General features: G+C 43.8%; 1 protein-coding gene across 1 annotated transcript in view; it reads right to left on the bottom strand.

Moving 5' to 3' along the window:
- AGMO (alkylglycerol monooxygenase) overlaps positions 1–22,913 on the bottom strand; it is a 311,710-nt gene that overhangs the window by 164,919 nt on the left and 123,878 nt on the right. Inside the window, exon 4 of the mRNA XM_077490703.1 lies at positions 22,688–22,791. Within this exon, the coding sequence (XP_077346829.1) occupies positions 22,688–22,791 (104 nt within the window). The remainder of the gene's footprint in view (positions 1–22,687; positions 22,792–22,913) is intronic.

Genomic DNA, 22,913 nt, shown 5'->3' with positions numbered 1-22,913 from the left:
CTTTTGGCGGTATTTGATCGCCTCTGCGGTTTTTATTTTTTTCGCTATAAACAAAAAAAGAGCGACAATTTTGAAAAAAAAACACAATATTTTGTACTTTTTTTGCTATAATAAATATCCCCAATTTTTCTAAAAAAACTTCAACTGACAATTGCGCGGTCGCGCGACGTTGCACCCAAACAAAATTGACGGCCTTCTTTTCCCACAAATAGAGCTTTCTTTTGGCGGTATTTGATCGCCTCTGCGGTTTTTATTTTTTTCGCTATAAACAAAAAAAGAGCGACAATTTTGAAAAAAAAAACACAATATTTTGTACTTTTTTTGCTATAATAAATATCCCCAATTTTTCTAAAAAAACTTCAACTGACAATTGCGCGGTCGCGCGACGTTGCACCCAAACAAAATTGACGGCCTTCTTTTCCCACAAATAGAGCTTTCTTTTGGCGGTATTTGATCGCCTCTGCGGTTTTTATTTTTTTGCGCTATAAACAAAAAAAGAGCGACAATTTTGGAAAAAAAAACACAATATTTTGTACTTTTTTTGCTATAATAAATATCCCCAATTTTTCTAAAAAAACTTCAACTGACAATTGCGCGGTCGCGCGACGTTGCACCCAAACAAAATTGACGGCCTTCTTTTCCCACAAATAGAGCTTTCTTTTGGCGGTATTTGATCGCCTCTGCGGTTTTTATTTTTTTCGCTATAAACAAAAAAAGAGCGACAATTTTGAAAAAAAAACACAATATTTTGTACTTTTTTGCTATAATAAATATCCCCAATTTTTCTAAAAAACTTTTTTTTTTCTAATTTTGGGCTAATATGTATTCTTCTACATATTTTGGGTTAAAAAAAAAAATCGCAATAAGCGTATATTGATTGGTTTGCGCAAAAGTTATAGCGTCTACAAAATAGGGGATAGATTTATTGGATTTTTATTATTATTATAATTTTTTTTCCTAGTAATGGCGATTTTTATCATGACTACGACATTATGGCGGACACATCAGGCAATTTTGACACATTTTTGGGACCATTGACATTAATACAGCGATCAGTGCTATAAAAATGCATTGATTATTTTAAAAATGTCACTGGCAGGGAAGGGATTAACATTAGGGGGGCGATCAAGGGGTTAATTGGGTTCCCTGGGAGGTGGTTCTAACTGAAAGGGGAGGGGACTGACTAGAGGAAGTGACGGATCGTGGTTTCTAGCTAATAGGAACACATGATCTGTCACTCCTCTCAGAACAGAACAGGGATTTGTGTGTTTACACACACACTTCCGTGTTCTGTCCCTTGTGTTTGCGATCGCTCGAGGCCGGCGGTCATCGCGACCATCGGCCACGAGCATCGGCACCCCCGCTGTGCAGCAGGCGCATGTGCCTGCTATCCCGATCCCACGAGCCAACGTATAGCCATGAAGGTTCGTGGGATGGTGCCAACCTGCCTCAGTAAAATGACGGCGGCAAGCGATTAATGCAACTTTTGATGCGACTTTGATCCAAAGAGTGTAAAGCCAGATCAAGGTCGCACTCCAAGTTGCAATAAAGTCGCACTTTAAGCCCAGCTTCACACTGCTGCAGGATTTCAATCAGGTTCCTGCCCAGATGTCTATTGAAATCGCACCCGAAGTCACCGAATGTAGTACAGAAACGACTTTTTGCAAATCGGTGCGATGCCGCAAAGTTGGCGTCGAATCGATTCGGATGGTGCCATCGCAGGCAAAAGTCACCAATTTGGCATGCGATTTGACATGTCAAATCGCATTAATGTAAACCTAGGCTAAATCTCATGACTTTGGAGTCGCACTAGTGGAAGCGTAGCCTGAAAGCATACCCCAACACTTCATATTCCTGATATGTGCCTGCTGTACCATGTACTTGTATGAGGAGGTCTGCTGTTCTCTTTGTATTGCTTCCTTTGTGTGAGATCCCTGGTGTTCCTGCCAGTCCCTCTGCTTTCCTATTAAATACTAACCACACTAAGCAGGAGAGCACAGCATGGCCAGTTCTCTAGCTATGCTGTGAACTCAGCCTGCTCCCCTCCAATGATCAGACTTGTCCTGACACGCCCCCACTGCACAGCCATTCGCTGGGAAGCTCAGTATGCTGCTGCTGCTGCTGTTTCTCCACCCCCAGCTCTTTTGCAGCTGAGAACAGAGGGAATGTGATCACTTATAAAAAAAAATGGAAAAAAAAGGTATTTATAATGTTTTTTTATTTTTTTATTATTATATATAACTATATAAAAACGTTTTGTCTTTCATTTCTATTTTAAACTGATTGGGTTGTTTTACAAGGTGATCGTTTACAATCAGTTTAAAGGGGTTGTAAAGGTAAATGTTTTTTCACCTTTCACCTTTTTTCACCTTAATGCATTCCGTCTGAATTTCCGATCGTGTGTACGTGGCATTAGAGTCTGCAAAAGACTTGAGACTGGGGCGGAGGTTCACCGTCCAGCAGGACAACGACCCGAAACATACAGCCAGAGCTACAATGGAATGGTTTAGATCAAAGCATATTCATGTGTTAGAATGGCCCAGTCACAGTCCAGACCTAAATCCAATTGAGAATCTGTGACAACACTTGAAAATTGCTGTTCACAGACGCTCTCCATCCAATCTGACAGAACTTGAGATATTTTGCAAAGAAAAATGGGCAAAAATGTCAATCTCTAGATGTGCAAAGCAGGTAGAGACACCCCCAAAAAGACTTGCAGCTGTAATTGCAGTGAAAGGCGGTTCTACAAAGTATTGACTCCGGGGGGCGCCATACAAATGTACCCCCCACACTTTTCACATATTTATTTGTAAAAGATTTGGAAAACCATTTATCATTTTCCTTCCACTTCACAATTATGTGCCACTTTGTGTTGGTCGATCACATAAAATCCCAATAAAATACATTTACGTTTTTGGTTGTAACATTATAAAAAGTGGAAAATTTCAAGGGGTATGAATACTTTTTCAAGGCACTGTATTTACTTGAATTTACATTTTTTTAGTAATGGGGGTGATCAGCGGCTTATAATGGAACCACCATAGTGTGGTGGATAATCTGACACTAGCTATCATTGGGTAGGAACTGACACTGACACCTCCACTGTAGAATGCCCTGTACACACGGTCGGAATTTCAGACGGAAAATGTGCATTTTCGGATCGTGTTGTTGGAAAATCGGATTGTACGTGGATTCCATCGGACTTTTTGCGTGGGAATTTCTGACACACGAAGTTTGAGAGCTGGATCTAAAATTTTCTGACAACAGAATCCGATCATTTAAATTCTGATCGTGTGTAGACAATTCCGACGGACAAAGTGCCGCGCATGCTCAGAATAAATTAAGAGACCACAGCTAGTGGCTACTGGCCTCTTTAGGCTCCATGCACACTGAAGCTCAAAAAAGCTTTTTCTGGATGCCAGATTGCTGGTTGAAAAACTTGCTTTTAACAGCGTTTATGAGCGTTTATGAGTGTTTAATAGCGTTAGCGTTTATGGGCGTTTTTTAACCACTTCACGCCCGCTCTATAGCTAAAAGACAGCTACAGAGCGGACGCTAACTGCCGGGAGGGCGTCCCTGGACGTCCTCCCATTTACTTCCCCTCTGCGTGCCGCCGCGGGCACGCATCGGGGAAGTCAGGGCTCGAGTCCTGCGGGAACGCGTGGGAACGGCGTCCCCGCACTTTTTTCACAGCAGGAACGCCGTTCCCTTTGCAGGACCAGAGCCGCCCGAGGCTCTAGCACAGTCTGCTAGCTGCGTTGTCTTCACAGAGCTGACATCGGAAGAGCAGCACAGTGATGCACGGAGGGCAGGGGCTGGCTCAGTTAACTGATTGGTTAATAGAACTGCTCTGCATTCTATCAACCAATCAGTTAACTGGGGCAGGTCCCGCCCTCTGTCCATCCCTTTGCTGCACTTCCGATGTCATTTGCTGTGTCCTGTGTAAGGTAAGACAGGGCAGAGGGCACTGTTATGAAGGAGGGAGGGGGAAAGTATCAGAAACTGAAAGGAATGAGGAGGGGTGATATAAAAGGGAGGCAGGGCAGGAATGTGAAGGGGGGTTCTACAAAGGGGGTGAAGACAGGAATGTAAAGGAGGTGCCATAAAGGGGCTGAGGACAGGTTTAAATTTTAAAACTAGCTACTTGGTCATCTTCCGTACTATGTCGCATTCGCAGTCTGATCATCTCCTGTAGTATGTCGCATTCGCAGTCTGGTCATCTCCTGTAGTCGCATTCGCAGTCTGATCATCTCCTGTAGTCGCATTCGCAGTCTGGTCATCTCCTGTAGTCGCATTCGCAGTCTGATCATCTCCTGTAGTCGCATTCGCAGTCTGATCATCTCCTGTAGTCGCATTCGCAGTCTGGTCATCTCCTGTAGTCGCATTCGCAGTCTGGTCATCTTCTGTAGTATGTCGCATTCGCAGTCTGGTCATCTCCTGTAGTCGCATTCGCAGTCTGGTCATCTCCTGTAGTCGCATTCGCAGTCTGGTCATCTTCTGTAGTATGTCGCATTCGCAGTCTGATCATCTCCTGTAGTCGCATTCGCAGTCTGGTCATCTCCTGTAGTCGCATTCGCAGTCTGGTCATCTTCTGTAGTATGTCGCATTCGCAGTCTGGTCATCTCCTGTAGTCGCATTCGCAGTCTGGTCATCTCCTGTAGTCGCATTCGCAGTCTGGTCATCTCCTGTAGTCGCATTCGCAGTCTGATCATCTCCTGTAGTCGCATTCGCAGTCTGATCATCTCCTGTAGTCGCATTCGAAGTCTGATCATCTCCTGTAGTCGCATTCCCGGTCTGGTCATCTCCTGTACTATGTCGCATTCGCAGTCTGGTCATCTCCTGTAGTCGCATTCGCAGTCTGATCATCTCCTGTAGTCGCATTCGCAGTCTGATCATCTCCTGTAGTCTTATTCGCAGTCTGATCATCTCCTGTAGTCGCATTCGAAGTCTGATCATCTCCTGTAGTCGCATTCGCAGTCTGGTCATCTCCTGTAGTCGCATTCGCAGTCTGATCATCTCCTGTAGTCGCATTCGCAGTCTGATCATCTCCTGTAGTCGCATTCGCAGTCTGATCATCTCCTGTAGTCGCATTCGCAGTCTGATCATCTCCTGTAGTCGCATTCGCAGTCTGGTCATCTCCTGTAGTCGCATTCGCAGTCTGGTCATCTCCTGTAGTCGCATTCGCAGTCTGATCATCTCCTGTAGTCACATTCGCAGTCTAGTCATCTCCTGTAGTCGCATTCGCAGTCTGATCATCTCCTGTAGTCACATTCGCAGTCTGGTCATCTCCTGTAGTCGCATTCGCAGTCTGATCATCTCCTGTAGTCGCATTCGCAGTCTGGTCATCTCCTGTAGTCGCATTCGCAGTCTGATCATCTCCTGTAGTCACATTTGCAGTCTGGTCATCTCTTGTAGCATGTCGCATTTGCAGTCACTGTATTTTATGTGAAATATATATATGCATATGAGCGTATCTTTTTTTTTTTTTTTTTGGTGGGGGAGTGGATCTTGGGTGGGAGTTCCCACACTTTTTCCCCCAGGACTTGACCCCTGGGGGAAGTTATGTGTTGGCCGTGTCCCTTGGACACAGCCAATCACAGCGGCCATTTAGCACTCGATCAGGCTATTTAATGAGAGGTGATCTCATATGTAAACATATGAGATCATCTCTCATCGCCGGCTCCCCTCCTCACACAGACAGCGTGTGAGGAGTGAGAGCGTACGTGCTGCAGCTGCAGCGTCTGTGAGTACACACACACACACTAAAACACACACACAGTAAAACACACACACAGTAAAACACACACACACATGCCCACCTGTCCCCAGTACCACCTATCAGTGCCATCTGTCCCCAGTGCGACCTGTCTCCAGTGCCACCTATCAGTGCCATCTGTCCCCAGTGCCACCTGTCAGTGCCATGTGTCCCCAGTGCCACCTATCAATGCCACCTGTCCCCAGTGCCACCTAACAGTGTCATCTGTTCCCAGTACCACCTGTCCCCAGTGCCACCTATCCACCTGTCCCCAGTGGCCACGTGTCCCCAGTGCCGCCCGTCCCTAGTGCCACGTGTCCCCAGTGCCACCTGTCCCTAGTGCCATGTATCCTCAGTGCCACCTGTCAGTGTCACATATCATTAGTGCCACGTATCAGTGCCACCTGTCAGTGTCATGTGTCATCAGTGCCACGTAATAGTGCATCTGTCATCAGTGTCAGGTGTCATCAGTGCCATGTATTAGTGCCATCTGTCATCAGTGCCACGTATTAGTGCCATCTGTCGTCAGTGTGACATTAGTGCCATCTGCCATCAGTGCCACGTCAGTGTCACGTGTCATTGTCCTGGTGCTCCAGGGCCTTCAAAAGTGTAATAGGTAGTCAACAAGTTAGATGTGTAATTTATGCTCCTAGAACACGTGACGGTGCTCCCTGCATGTTGGGTCTCTATGTGGCCAGGCTGTGAAAAAGTCCCACACATGTAGTATCAAAATACTCAGGAGGAGTAGCAGAATTTAATTTGGGGTGTCATTTGTGGTATACTCATGCCATGTGAGAGAAATAATCTATTACAATGACAATTTTGTGGGAAAAAAAATAAAAACCAAAAAATCTTCATTTTGCAAAGAATTGTGGGAAAAAATGACAACACCAAAAACCTCACCATGCCTCTTACTAAATACCTTGGAATGTCTACTTTCCAAAAAGGGGTAATTTGGGGTTATTTGTACTTTCCTGGCTTGTTCGGGTTGCAAGAAGTGAGATAGGCCACCAGTACATCAGATGTGATCAATTTTTTATGATTCGCACCACAGCTTGTGGACTCTCTAACTTTCACAAAGACCAAATAATATCCACCAATTTGGGTTATTTTTACCAAAGATATGTAGCAGTATAAATTGTGGCCAAAATTTATGAAGAAAAATTAATAATTTGCATACTTTTATCACATAAACAAAGAAACATGCGTTTTTTTTTTCAAAATTTTCGTTTTTTTTCATTTATAGCGCAAAAAATAAAAAACCCAGAGGTGATCAAATACCACCAAAAGAAAGCTCTATTTGTGGGAAAAAAAGGACAAACAATTCATTTGGGTACAGTGGTGCATGACTGAGTAATTGTCATTCAAAGTGTGAGAGCACCGAAAACTGAAAATTGGTCTGGGCAGGAGGGGGCGAGTGGTTAATAAAAATACACAGAGGACACTCCAAAAATCCCACAGTGCATTCCAAACTCCCACAATGTATTGGAAAAATAGAACGCTGAACGCTAATTAACGCTTGTTTATGAGCGTTTATTTTTTTTTGGGCGGTGAAAAACGGCACTTTGAACGCAAATTTCTGGTGTTCAGAAAAAAGCCCAGAAACTCCACTGCTCATTAAAGCTAAAAAACGTCCATGTGTGCATGGACACATAGGCTAACATAGAGTTGATTTTATGGGCTTTTAAAAAAAAATGCCCAAACTCCATTAAACTGCAGTTTATGAGCTCCAGTGTGCATGGAGCCTTATAGTCCCGACGTACGTGTTTGACGTCACCTCGTTCAGAATGATCGGATTTTCCGACAACTTTGTCCGACCGTGTGTATGCAAGACAAGTTTGGCACAAAATCCGTCTGAGAAAACCCGATGGATTTTATTGTCGGTTTTTGTCCGACCGTGTGTACGGGGCATTAGTATCACAGGAGATGTCAGTGTAAGTCCGATCCCACCCAGCCTCAGTTATGTCGTGTCCGCCGGATAGTCCGATCGTGTGTATGCGGCATTAGTGTCAGATTGTCTGCAGCACTATAATGGTCCCATTAAGCCCTTGTACACACGGTCGGACATTCCGGCAACCAAATCCGCCGGACAAAATCCGACGGATTTGGTTGCCGGAATGACCCCCCAAATGACCCCTTTTTGGAAAGTAGACATTCCAAGGTATTTAGTAAGAGGCATGGTGAGGTTTTTGGTGTTGTAATTTTATTGTCCGAAACTGTTGCATACACACGGTCGGACAAAGTTGTCGGAAAATCCGATCGTTCAGAACGTGATGACGTTATTTCGTTACGACGGGACTACGTTTAGGCTAGTAGCCAATAGCTTTGGTGTAGGAATTTGATCTGAGCATGCGTGGCACTTTGTCCGATCGGAATTCTCTACACACAATCGGATCATGTTGTCGGAAAATTTTATAGCCAAGCTGGAAAACTTGGTCCGTTGGATACTCTGACGGAAACAGTCCGATGGAGCCCACACACGGTCGGATTATCAGACAACACGGTCCGATTGGACCTTGTCCATCGGAATATCCGACCGTGTGTACAAGGGCTAAAAGCCGCCGATAACCCCCATTACTGGTATAAAAAATGTTTTTTTTTTTTTATTCCAGTATATATACAATAGTTTGTAAAAACACAGGTCAGTCTTCAGTGTGAGGGAGCCCCAAGACAGTTGTCCCCACTGGAAGTGACAGAAGGTCCCCTAGTGAGGACAGCAATAAAAAAACCTAATGAGGTTTTCAACCATTCTCTGCTCTTTTCAAAATGAAAGAAAAGGCTAAAGATAAATTGAAATACATTTGAACCATTCTGTATAACATCTGTAAGGGTAACGCTGTATATGCAGATAATTCTTTATCACGGACAGAAAATATAAGTGACGCATTTGTCGCCGTTTACACAAAGCAAATCTCTTCCAGGTGTCCGGCTTGTGGTGTAGACATGGCCATTGCAGCCGTGTTGGATTCCACATGTTACAATTTATACGGAGATGAAGGGAGTAATGGACCAGGTATACACAGATGAACCTAAACCCCATCTAATCTGAACACTTGAGGTCCAGCAAAAGCCTATCTCATGGGGGGGGGGGGATGCCGGTAAAAGCGCTGTATATTTTGTATGGAGCTCAAGTTCCGCTAATCAGCTGCAGGTGGGCCTGAAGTTTAGACCGTTGTGCATCATCAACCTTCGGTCAGTCCTAACTTGCTTTTCGTCTGCTTGTACCCTTTTCCAATTTATATGATTTGCAAAGTATCTTAGTGCTTTCAGGTGTTTGCTGCGCTCCACTGAAACCCAATCGGGTGTAGAATGCTGTGGCAGGGTTTCGTCCACAAATCAAATCACATTAGGATCTCGTCATTCTTAAGTTCCTGGATTTACTAGGAGTGAAGGTCAACGTGTTCCATAGTGGATGGAGGTCTGAATTTCCCATTCTTGTCAGGTGTGTCTTTTCATACGAAGGGGATATGGCTGACTCTCGGTGAAAGCAAAGATGTGAATGTCAACCCTTGCTGCTCGTGGCTGGTAAAAAAAAAAGCTTGTACTTGGCTTGGTACTTAGATATTTAGACGTTTTTGTACATTAGCGTTAGACAAGGAAGGCCCATGGGGTCAAAGATTGTAAACCACAGAGAGGCAGTGGATTAATTGTACTAAAGATCTCAAGATGTTTTCAATTCATGGGGGCCCCTACCAGTTTATTGGGGTCAAGCATTAGGGACAAGGTACACAGATAGTTGCTTCTGTTGTGGGTTATTGAGACATTTCTTAATATTTTGGAATGCAGAATTTTGAATCTTTGAATGAAATCATATGCATATTCAGTGTGCATACATGATGAGTGTGGTCATCATGAAGGAAACCATTATTGAAGTCTGAATATAACTTTTTTTTCTTGTTGTTTAGTTTTAGCCACCCCCCTATGGACCCCCTACGAGCAGATTTGACATTTATGCTATGGATGTACTTGTTCAACCATGATTTCATCATTACTTAAAGGGGACCTTCAGACCTTCACTTAGGGGGGGCTCAGCCACCTCTGCAGTGATGCCATATATTATGCATGCACAGATGTGCCGACGGGCTCTGCCTGGCCTTTGGGTTCTGGCAGAGCCTTTCAGAACATCTGTGCACGTGCAGGTGATTTCCTGTGCATGCACAAAGATGGCGAAGGTTTGGGACCTCCCTAATAGCCACCAGTCTAGGAAAACCTGTGCATACGCAGATGTGGGAAGGATCCCCCACATTGCAATTTTTGTTGGGGGTGTACAGCCTCTTCATTCCCATATGTGTGATTTTTCTATTTAGTGCATACGCAGATGTGCCACAGGGCTCACTCAGGTCCTGAAGCCCTGTGGGACATCTGGGGGTGGGGTGAACAAAAAAAAAACGTATGCAGAAGTGCTGCAGGGAGGGAGAGGAGACAGGTTAACATGACATATACTTTAGGGTGAAGGTCAGCTTTAAGATAAGATAAGTATTACCTATGTAGCACCCTCCTACATCACCAAGGATAAGGCACTGTTCCTTCCACTGACACCAACAATGGGGCACTATTCCTCCCATTGACACCAACAATAGGGCACTTATCCTCCCACTGACTCCAACATGGGTGCACTATTCCTCCCACAGACACAAAAAATTGGGAACTATTCATCCCACTGCCACCAACAATGGCACTATTCCTCCCACTGACATCAACAATGGGGCACTATTCCTGCCACTGACATCAACAATGGGGCACTATTCCTCCTACTGACACCAACAAAGAGGCATTATTTCTCCTCCTACTGACCACAGGCACTATTTTTTTTTTTACTCCATCTGACCACCAAGCCATTGACATTTTTTATTGCCACTGACGATGTGGCATTTTCTACTGCCACTGCCCAAAGTTCGGTCCTCCTAAAATCTAAACTGGCCCATTGTTTGGAAAGTTTGGAGGCCCCCCCTGTACTATATCAATGGCTGTACAAAGAACTGAATTCCTGAACAGTTAGGCTTGTTTGATTTGGCACATTGGGTTACTAACAAGATTGGGGAAGCGCCTCTGATAAGGAGATTTATGTGTGGCTTCATTTTCGGAGTATGCCTTTAATTGAATAGGTTGAGCCTATACAAAATGAAGTCCTGTTTTTTTAATGCAACTGGATCCCTTCTTTGATATTAATACTTTCATTTCTTGGCACCTAAATCAGAGTAAATGAGAGAGAGTTTTGGCAGAATGTCTTCGCCTTCAGAGGTGCCCAGATGTTCGAAGCACGTATCACACTTGTTAATACGCTCATTCCCAAACCTTTAAAATGCTTCTCATTCCACAAAGGTTATTAAATTTCCATTCACATCAATTTGCAGCATACTCCTTCACAGCTGTGGATCCATAATTTGGGACACTTATCCATACACCTCTCTCCATGTGGGAGAAGACTTTGGGCCGGCTCACTCTTGGGCTGGGCAGTGCGTATTATAATCTGTCACCTGCTACCAGTTGATAGGTTTCAGATGCGTTGTGGCTTAGTGGTTAGTATGGTCCTTGTGCAACATTGGGTTCCTGGAATCCACTCCCACCAGGGCTCTTTCTGTATGGAATTTGTGTGTTGTTTCTGATTATTCTTCCATAATCCAAAAACATTCAGATAAATGAAACCATTAGTTCTAGGTTTACAAGCTCACTCCTTTTCAAGGCTGGCCATTAGGGAAGCTTCAGCCCAAACATTACTACACAGTCCCATTGGAAACCAATGCACATATGGGAAGCCACAATTTTGGCCACCTTTCCTCTTGTACAGTACCAATATTAAGGAAGAGGCAAAGTCCCAAGATATGAAGGCTGAGCTGGTAAACCTGACACCAGTTACAAAATATAATAAATCAGTGGTCTCCAAACTCATGCAATGCAGCTCTCTATTTGGCCCTTGGGGCACTGTTCCCCCCACTGATATTAAGCACTCCTAACCCTACTGATGCCAACAATGAGGCACTATTCCTTTCACTGACACCAACGATTGGGGCACTATCCTTTCTATTGACACCAAAGATTGAGCATTATTCCTTCCTCTGGTACCAACGATGGGACACTATTCCTCCCACTAATACCAATGATGGGACACTATTCCTTCCACTGATATCAATTATGGGGTACTATTCCTCCCACTGACACCAACAGTGGGGCACTATTCTTCCCACTAGTACCAATGATGGGGCACTATTCCTCCCACTAATACCAATGATGGGGCACTATTCCTTCCACTGCCACCAAAGATGGGGCACTATTCCTCCTCCACCCCCATCAAATCATTCTCTGCAGCTATTACCTTTTGTACCACCACCCCCTCCCTTTAGAATGTAAGCTCTATGACCAGGGCCCTCCTGTACCTTTTGTATTGTACTGTAATTGTGTTGTCTCCCCTATACATTGTAAAGCGCTGCGTAAACTGTTGGTGCTATATAAATCAATAATAATAATATTCCTCCCACTAGTACCAAGGATGGGGCACTAGTCCTTCCACTTAACCAATGATCGGACACTATTCCTTCCACTGATATCAATGATGAGGCACTATTCCTCCCGCTGACACCAATGACGGAGCACTATCTCTCCTCCTATTGACCACAGGTGCTATGTAATGTTTCTACTCCCATTGACTGCCAAGCCTAAGGCATTATTTATACCGACGCTGAAGCATTTTCTAATTACAATGGCCACAATCTGGTCCACCAAAAGCCTGAAGGACAGTACACCTCCTAGTTTAGAGAGTTTGGAGGCCCCTGTACTAAATGTTGTAGAACTTGATGTCTAAAACAACTGTGAGAATCACTAATTCAATGTACCATACTTCCTGATAAATTGGGTCCCCTGGAACCCCCGGAACACGTTGGCTTGTCTTTAGTTTAAATGTATAAAAATAAAAAATCATTTGTGGACTACTAATTGATCCCTTTCACTCATATCTTGCATTGGGAACCAGAGTAAACACATGACTAAGGTAAGACAGATGCAAACTGTCTATACCTATAATACCATACCCCTACTTGACCTATCCATAACCAGACGACACCCATTTTGGAGTAAATTGGCCACACCGGCCATTTTATTAACATTGAACCATAACATTTATTTACAAACAATCCTTTCACAGATACATTGTAACCGTGTTGAGGATCATTGAAGACACTGACCAAATTTTCTTCGTATTAGCGTGGCCACACAAGGTCCCCAGTCGCTGCACGCCGACTCGAGGACCATACCACTCTACACCTTCCCACGCTGATACCCATCTCCCAATGCCAGTTAAACCTTCGGTTAACTGGCATCAACCGAGGATCCCATACCATGATGGTTCCCCACTTATGCCATATTGGTCTTACTTTCGAATGCCTCCAAAGATCCACAACCGCTACCCCTTACCCCAATAACTGACATACATACAAAAAGTCAAACCAAATTATTAGGGCAGGAGGGTGGGAGCTCCTTCTTCCTCCAGTGACCTCTGACTGACCTTAGTATGATGGCCAGTGCCGAAACAAGGTCATCTAGAGCCCAGGATGAGCATTATGTGTCAGCAAAAATCCTCTCCACAAAAACACTGAGCACTAATCTGCATTCTTACCCTCTAAGCATAAATTCCCCCTCCTCCCAGTACAAATCCGCCCCACTGCTGAAATCTCCCCTCTCAGCACAAATCTTTGCCCGCCCCCATCCCCCAAATGCCCACCCTCCAAAAAAATAAAAAAATCAATTCACTCCTCCTAGCACAAATCCTCTACCACTAAAATGTCCCCTACTAGGACATATCTTCTCCCCCCACTTCAAATCCTTCCTCCCAGCACAAATTCCTCCCAATTCCCCCCTCCTAGCACGTGTTGTCTTCCCCCCCAACCCCCTCTCCCAACACAAATCCCCCTAAAGTGGCATACACAGTATAAGAAAATCGGGCGAACGTTTGTCCGATTTTTCTCCGTTTCACAGCAAATCGGAAACGGTGAAAGAAAAGAATTCTTACGAATATTCTCGTACGACAAAGGCTTTTTTTGTTGTTTATTGTTTCTGATCATGCGCAGGTCTTTTTTTTTTTCTGATTTTTCTTGTACGAAAATCGTATGAAAACGGTACACATTAAACGAAAATCGTTCGTTCTCTTCTAGTACGAGAAAAAATTTGGAGTTTGTCCCTTCGGGAATTTTCGTATGAAATTTCGGAATCGGCCGTCGAAAGTTGTGTACACGCTATACGAAAATCGTCCGAAAACCTTTTGGACGAAAATGTTCGCCCGATTTTCTTATAGTGTGTACGAGCCTTTAGTCACTATATTTGGCGGATATATGGAATCATATCCATCTTTGGATATCGCCTGAAGGGAATTTATTGGACATTGTCCATTCCCGATATTTATTTTTGGACACTACACTGTAAGTTATAAAATGCAACACAGAAGAAGAGCTGGGACTTTATATGAGGCCCGCTATATCAAATAAAATAAAATTAAGTAGATACATGTGTGTATATATATATATATATATATATATATATATATATATATATATATATATATATATATATATAAATTAATTTGTTTATTTGTAGCAATGTAAAATTCATTCAAACTGTTAAAAATGCATTGTATCAAATAATTTGGTAGTTACATGACTTACACTTGTATTATACTGCTCATAGCATAAGATACAATTATGGAGTTGACATGATGGACATAAATGGTAAAATGGATACATGAAAAATAAATGCAATATCACATAGTAAAAACAGATGTGTATTGATATTAGGTGGCACTCTACGCGTTTCATGGCGTTACAGCCACTCATCAGGAATGTAAAAGGTTGATATACTGTAAAAAAAATTCAATTATTAATAGTGCCCTCTAAGAAAGGAATTTTCCCAAAGACTGGTAACAGGTCAATAACTTACAACTCTGTCCCATGGCTGGGCCCAAACTCTGCACGGGGGGGGGGGGGATTCCCATCTCTACCCCGGGGGAGGGTACCTGAGATCCCCACAAATTTCTGTGCAGAATTTGGGCCCAGCCATGGGACAGAGTTGTAAGTTATTCACCTGTTACCAGTCTTTAGGTAAATTCCTTTCTTAGGGGGGACTATTAATAATTGATTTTATTTTTACAATATATCACCCTATTACACTCCTTATGAGTGGCTGTAATGCCATGAAACGCGTCGAGTGCTACCTAATATCAAGACACACTTGGTTTTACTATGTGAATATGCATATATTTTTCATGTATCCATTTTACCATTTATGTCCACCATATCAACTCAATAATTGCATCATATGCTATGAGCAGTATAATGCAAGTGAAAGTCATGTGACTACCAAATTATTTGATACAATACATTTTTAAGAGTTTAAGTGAATTTTAGATAGCTACAAATAAACAAATTCATCTATATATACACATGTATGTACTTCATTTTATTTTATTCAATATGGCGGGCCTCATATAAAGTCCCAGCTCCTGTCCTGCAACTTACAACAGGGATGGAGGCCCGCCATTTGGCTGTGCTAGGTCCCACCCTCCTTTATGTTCTATAAGTTATAAAAGTTTATCACACAATGGAGAAATCCAGTGGCAATTATATGTGTAATAATCATCTTATTGTATAATCAGCACTTTTTCATTATATGGTTAGCAATCCGGTAGGGATTCCTAGTGGTTCGCCTATGGTATTGCACTCATTTGCACTATATTTCCTAAAGTAGAGTAGGGTGCGCGGTTCACTTTTATTAAATTTTATACCGTACTGTATTTATTACAACATGTTTCCATTTCATATGTAGCTTATTTTTTATTAAAAAATATTTTTATAATAATGAAAAACGTTAATGCAACATAAAAATTAAATAATTCGGATCATTCGTTATGTCATTACGTTATTTTGGATGCAAATAAAACAAATTAAAGCGGTTGTATACTGCACATGTAAAAAAAATAAAAATAAAATAAAAACACCCTGTAAAGCAAAGGCATAATGAGCTGGTATGCGGTCCCCGTATCGCAGCCAGGTCCACACTGAGGAAGCTGACATTTTGCCTTCTGTGTTTCTTCTGGGTTTGCGGTTCCGGCGCTGTGAGTGGCCGGAGTGTGCAGGAGTCTTCTTCCCTGGCAAGGTCCAGCAGGTTCTGCCGGACTTTTAGCTGGGCATTCAGAGTGTATGCCCCTGCTGATGTCAGCGGCTACATGCAGAATAAATATCTCCTAAACCGTACAGGTAAAAATAAGTGTATACAACCGCTTTTAACACTTGCCGACCAGCCGACGCAGTTTTTAACTGCGGCAGAATGGCACGGCTGGGCAAAAAACAAAGTTACGTAACGTCGCTTCGCCCTGTGGCCACTAGTGCATTCCCGGTGTTTGCCCCTGGAGCCAATGCGAGTGCCCGGCGGTCGCCCTGTGGCCACTAGTGCATTCCCGGTGTTTGCCCCTGGAGCCAATGCGAGTGCCCGGCGGTCGCCCTGTGGCCACTAGTGCATTCCCGGTGTTTGCCCCTGGAGCCAATGCGAGTGCCAGGCGGTCGCCCTGTGGCCACTAGTGCATTCCCGGTGTTTGCCCCTGGAGCCAATGTGAGTGCCCGGTGGTCGCCCTGTGGCCACTAGTGCATTCCCGGTGTTTGCCCCTGGAGCCAATGCGAGTGCCCGGCGGTCGCGATCACCGCCGCGCTTCCGCGATCGCTGCTGACACACCGAAAACCGGGATCTGTGTGTTTAAACACACAGTTTCTGGTTCTCTGAGGGGAGAAGAGACAGATTGTCTGTTCATACAGAGTATGAACAGCGATCTGTCATCTCCCCTACACAGTCCCCTCCCCCCTTCAGTTAGAACACAGAGAGGGAACAGAGTTAACCCCTTGATCGCCCCCCTAGTGGTTAACCCGTTTCCTGCCAGTGACATTTTTACAGTAATCAGTGCATTTGTCCCAATGGTCCTAAAAATGTGTCAAAAGTGTCCGATGTGTCCGCCATAATGTCGCAGTCCCAATAAAAATCGCAGATCGCTGCCATTACTAATAAAAAAAAGTTAATAATAAAAAAGCCATAAAACGATCCCCTATTCTGTAGACGCTATAACTTTTACGCAAACCAATCAATATACGCTTATTGCATATTTTTTTTACCAAAAATATGTAGAAGAAAACATATCGACCAAAAATGAGGGAAAAAAAAAATATATTTTTGGGAGATATTTATTATAGCAAACAGTAAAAAATATATATATATATATTTTTTTAAATTGTCGCTTTTTTTTTGTTTATAGCGCAAGAAATAAAAACCTCAGAGGTGATCAAATACCACCAAAAGAAAGCTCTGTTTGTGGAAAAAAAATAAGTAAATTTTGTTTGGGTGCAATGTCGCACGACCGCACAATTGTCAGTTAAAGCGACGCAGTGCCGAATCGCAAAGAAAGTGCTCTGGTCAGGAAGGGGGTATCGGGGCTGAAGCAGTTAAAGAGGAGCTCCAGTTTCTCCCCCCCCAAAAAAATAAAAAATCAGCCACTACAAATAGCTGCTGACTTATAATATAAGGACACTCACCTGTCCAGGGATCCAGCGATGTCCTTGTCTGAGCCGATTCTTCAATCAGCTTCGGGTCTAGGAGCCGGCATCTTAGGTAAGAGTTCCCCACTGCTCATTCGTGAGCCGCGCTGCTCTTTTTGAATGGTTCTGCGGTCTTCTGGGTCCTGTGATGTGTCCTAAAAGGCTGCGGGTGGAAGGGAGAGGGGCAAACTTCTGCACAGATCACCGCACTGCTCTATCTGGAAGTGGGAGTGGGTACCTGTTAAAACCAGGTACCCGCTTCCCCCACAATTGGGAGGGGGGTGTAAGCAAGTGGAAATTCCTTTTGGGTGAAGTTCTATTTTAACCACTTAAGGACCGAGTCTCTTTCTGAGATTTGTTGTTTACAAGTTAAAAACGTTTTCTTTGTTAGAAAATTACTTATAACCCCCAAACATTATAATTTTTTTTTGTAACACCCTAGAGAATAAAATGACAGTTGTTGCAATACTTTCTGTCACCCCGTATTTGTGCAGTGGTCTTACAAGTGCATTTTTTTTAAAAAAAAATACACTTTTTTGAATTAAAAAATAAGACAACAGTAAAGTTAGCCCAATTTTTTTTTATATTGTGAAAGATAGTGTTACGCCGAGTAAATTGATACCCAACATGTCATGCATCAAAATTGCGCCCGCTTATGGAATGGAGACAAACTTTTACCCTTAAAAATCTCCATAGGAGACGTTTTAAAAAATTCTACAGGTTGCTTGTTTTGAGTTACAGAGGAGATCATGAGCTAGAATTATTGCTCTCACTCTACCGATCGCGGTAATACATCACATGTGTGGTTTGAACACCGTTTTCACATGCGAGCGCTACTCATGTATGCTTTCACTTCTGCACGCGGGCTAGTTGGGACGGGGCGCATTTAACATTTTGTCACTTTTATTCCTATTACAAAGTATGTAAACATCCCTTGTAATAGAAAGAAGCATGGCAGGTCCTCTTAAATATGAGATCTGGGGGTCAAAAAGACCTCAGATCTCATATTTACACTAAAATGCAATAAAAGTAAAAAAAAAAAAAAATTGTCATTTAAGTAAAAAAAAAAAAAAAAATGTCTCTTTAACCACTTAAGCCCTGGACCATTTGGCTGGACCAGACCAGAGCACTTTTTGCAATTCGGCACTGGGTCAATTTAACTGACAATTGCGCGGTCATGTGACATGACTCCTAAACAAAATTGACGTCCTTTTTTCCCCAAAAATAGAGCTTTCTTTTGGTGGTATTTGATCATCTCTGCGGTTATTATTTTTTGCGCTATAAATAAAGAAAAAAGGGCGAAAATTTTGAAAGATAATTTTTAACTTTTTGCTATAATTAATATCCCCAAAAAATATCTAAAAAAATGATTTTTTCCCCAGTTTAGGCCGATATGTATTCTTCTACATAATTTTGGTAAAAAAAATCACAATAAGCATATATTGATTGGTTTGCACAAAAGTTATAGCGTCTATAAAATAGGGGTTCGTTTTATGGCATTTTTTATTAATATTTTTTTTTTTTACCAGTAATGGTGGCGATCAGCGATTTTTATCATGACTGCGACATTATGGTGGACACATCGGACAATTTTGACACATTTTTGGGATCATTTTCATTTATACAGCAATCAGTGCTATAAAATTGCACTGATTACTGTAAAAATTACACTGGCAGTGAAAGGGGTTAACCACTAGCTGGCTAGGAAGGGGTTAAGTGTGTCCTGGGGAGTGATTTTAACTGTTAGGGGGCGTGGCTATGAGTGACACGTCACTGATCACCCCTCCTGATCACAGGGAGCAGAGATCAGTGACAGTGTCACTAGGCAGAACGGGGAAATGCTTCTTTACATCGGCATCTCCCCGTTCTTCCTCTCCGTGAGACGATCGCGGGGCATTTCCGCGGACATCGAGTCCGCGGGACCCACGATGCTACTCACGGAGCTTGCGGCGGGTGCGTGCGAGCGCCGCTGCCTGCGGCGCTCGCAATGGCACGGTGGCAAATTCAAAGCGAACGTACAGGTACGCCCATTTGCGCAGCCGTGCCATTCTGTCGACGTAAATGTACAGGCGGCGATCGGCAAGCGGTTAAGAGCTGTGGGCAGAAGTGCAGTTTTGACATTGCTTCCGCCCTTCAGTGTTATGGAGACAGGTGGGGGGACCACCTTCCCCTCGCTCGTCTCCATGCCCAGCAAGGGTGAAGATCCGATTGCCTTTGCCTCTGGTAAGCTGCGGAGGGCACCGGAGCGCTGCGGAAGGGGGAGGCCCACTCCCACTGCCGATAAAAGTGATCTTGCGGCGAATCCACCGCAGAGACCACTTTTATCTTAAACCGGAGCGCTCGCTGAAGAAGAGGACACCGGGTTTATGGTAGCTAGCTGCTGCCATAACGATATTCCTCTTCAAACAGCCATCGTATAACGACGGTGGGCGGTCCGGAAGTGGTTAATGATGTTGTTTCGGGTTTTTTTTTTTCGTTTATTTTGTTTATTTCAGATTCGTTGAAATTTTCTACCATTGTGATTCTGAGATTCAGATATCTCCGAATCGACGAATAATGAAAATTACGGCCCAAATTTCGATTGGTAACAGAACGAATCGCACATGTCTACCCCCTATTATACTGCAGCAGGGCAGACTGAAGCCAGGGTGGGTGTCTCTGGTTTTAGGGACCGGCTGGGCGCTTCATGAAGAAGTGCCAGGCTGTAAGATGTCTTTTCCTGTTTTATACATAAGCACGGGCCAGACGATCCTACAGATTTCCCAGGCACCTGCTGCAACACAAACTGTCACAGGCCATAAGACATGCCGATCGCTCCAGCGCTGCCCCTCTGTGCCACTCAGATATTTGTCTTGGCACACGAGAGGGAACAGGTGGAATTAAGTAGAGCTCAGCTTGTTTATGCTTTGCTTAAAGAGATATGCTGTGCTAAGCGATCTGTGCCCGGGGGGAGGAGGGGGGGGGGGGAATTACTTTTAAAAATAGAAAATTATTTTGCAGTCAGATAAGGTGATGCTGCAAGGGCTTAGCTGTGGCATAGATCTCTAGTGGAGCACATTAAAGGATCAGTCCTCCCAAAAGAGAAAGTTTCAATATATACCATGTTGTCAAAAGTATTGGGACACCTGCCTTTACACGCACAGGAACTTTAATGGCATCCCAGTCTTAGTCTGTAGTGTTCAATATCGAGTTGGCCCACCCTTTGCAGCTATAACAGCTTCAACTCTTTGGGGAAGGCTGTCCACAAGGTTTAGGAGTGTGTCTATGGGAATGTTTGACTATTCTTCCAGAAGCTTATTGGTGAGGTCAGTCACTGATGTTGGACGAGAAGGCCTGGTTTGCAGTCTCCGCTCTAATTCCTCTCAAAGGTGTTCTTTTGGGTTGAGGTCAGGACTCTCTGCAGGCCAGTCAAGTTCCTCCACCCCAAACTCGCTCATCCATGTCTTGCCTTGCTTTGTGCACTGGTCCAAATCATTTGGTGGAGGGGGGATTATGGTGTCAGGTTTTTTTTTTCAGGGGTTGGGCTTGGCCCCTTAGTTCCAGTGAAGGGAACTCTTAAGGCGTTAGCATACCAAGACATTTTGGACAATTTTTATGCTCCCAACTTTGTGTGAACAGTTTGGGGATGGCCCCTTCCTGTTCCAACATGACTGCGCACCAGTGCACAAAGCAAGGTCCATAAAGACATGGATGAGTGAATTTGGGGTGGAGGAACTTGACTGTCCTGCACAGAGTCCTGAGCTCAACCTGATAGAACACCTTTGGGATGAACTAGAGCGGAGACTGTGAGCCAGGCCTTCTCATCCAACATCAGTGCCTGACCTCACAAATGCATTTCTGAAAGAATGGTCAAACATTCCCATAGACGCACTCCTAAACTTGGTGGACAGCCTTTCCAGAAGAGGTGAAGCTGTTATAGCTGCAAAGGGTGGGCAAACTCAATACCTTATGGACCCTACAGACTAAGACTGGGATGCCATTAAAGTTAATGTGCGTGTAAAGTAGGGATAGGCCGAACAACCCCCGGTTCAGTTCGTACCAGAACATTCAAACAAGCAAAAAGTTCTAGCGAACATGCGAACTCTATTAGAGCCAGTTCACACATGTGCAATGCGAGAAACCTGCGAATCCAGTGCAGGTTCCCGCATCGCACCAGAATTGCAGAATGGTTCACAATGAAATCTGCAAACCGCTGCGGGTGTCAATGTAAAGTTAATGACACCCCCAGAGACACCCTCAGATCGGTTCGCAGATCGCAGTGCGAACTGTAAAATGGTGCAGGAATTGGAACACATAAATGTGAGCATTCATGCGATCCTTTTCAACTGAGTTTTGGCTGTTTACCCATGACTTAGCTGACTAATAGCCTGTTACAAGACTCTGCCTTTGAACAAGTAAAATCAGAGAGAGCTAATCAATCTGCATTGTGTCAGTGTGTTATTTAAAGGTACATACAACATGTCTGAACCTAGAGTGTCAGGAGGGCTGGAAAGTTCACAGGGTCAAAATGGCGCAGATGATACATGCAGTTATAAGCAACAACCCAAGGGGGCAGTGCTTCATGACTGAGAGCCTGTCAGATATTCACACAGTGACCCAGCTGGGTTCTGCAAACCTGTGAGTGCTGGAGGAAGAAGTGGAGCTGTATATAGAGACTGTATATAGGAAGTTTTTCAAGTAGACATCCCATAATCTCCCATTCCTATCCAAGTTATTATCCCTCAATGAATAACAAAAACAAAGTCAGGGACTGTTCTCTGACTGTCAGGGCTGGGCTCAGCCCTTCCTTCTCAGAGCTGGCCATTCAGCTGTCAGCTAATTGCCAGCTCCCATCTCTCCACAGTTACTCAGCTGTTGATGATCCTGCTCATCAGTCCTGCCTACTTAAGTCATCCAGCCCAGAAGATCTCTGCCTTCGCCTTGGTCAACATCACAAGAAACCATCTCCTGAGTTCCTGTTTAAAGGCTGACTTTGCTGACATCCCTTCTGGCTCCAGATCCTGCTTGCTGTTCCGCTGCAATGATCCCTGACTTCTGGCTTGGCTGACTATCCGTTCCGGTTACTGAACTTTGGCTATGTTTTGACTACGTTTGTTATTTTTACTTTTATTATTAAACAAGTGTGTCTCGGTGTGATTTCACGGTGGCTGACGCTGACTCTGGAGGGCCTGTAAAAAATCAGTGTGCCTGGCTGTGCAGGGCGGGGGATGCCAGTTCATCTATGGTGCTCCAGGGGTGCGCTACATTTGCTGCATAGACTTCTATGCAAAGAAAAGTCCATCAACATAGCCTTAAATAACCCCAGAAACTCCTATTACATCCAAATATTTTTTTATTTTTTATTTTGTTTTATCAGCCTATGGCCACTTACCCAAGAAAAGTATTTCTGAAGGAAGGATTGTCTCAGGGCTGTAGTAAGGTTGTAGTCTTCTGAGCTGTGATGAGTCTGATGACCGGCCCAAATAATGTTCACCTCTGTGGGGGAGGGACAAAACAATGCATAAGTAACACAAGCCAAGAGCTGAGCCACCCTGTGCACCAATAATAAAAGCACTATCTGTTTATAAAACTGCCCACAAAAGAAAATAGAGATGAAA

This window comes from Lithobates pipiens, unplaced genomic scaffold (assembly GCF_037356315.1).
Source record: "Lithobates pipiens isolate NorthernLeopardFrog02 unplaced genomic scaffold, aLitPip1_a1.2 Scaffold_19, whole genome shotgun sequence".
Classification (NCBI taxonomy): domain Eukaryota; kingdom Metazoa; phylum Chordata; class Amphibia; order Anura; family Ranidae; genus Lithobates; species Lithobates pipiens.
Note: the sequence above shows the minus strand (reverse complement) of the source record. Positions and strands in the feature narration are given on the sequence as shown.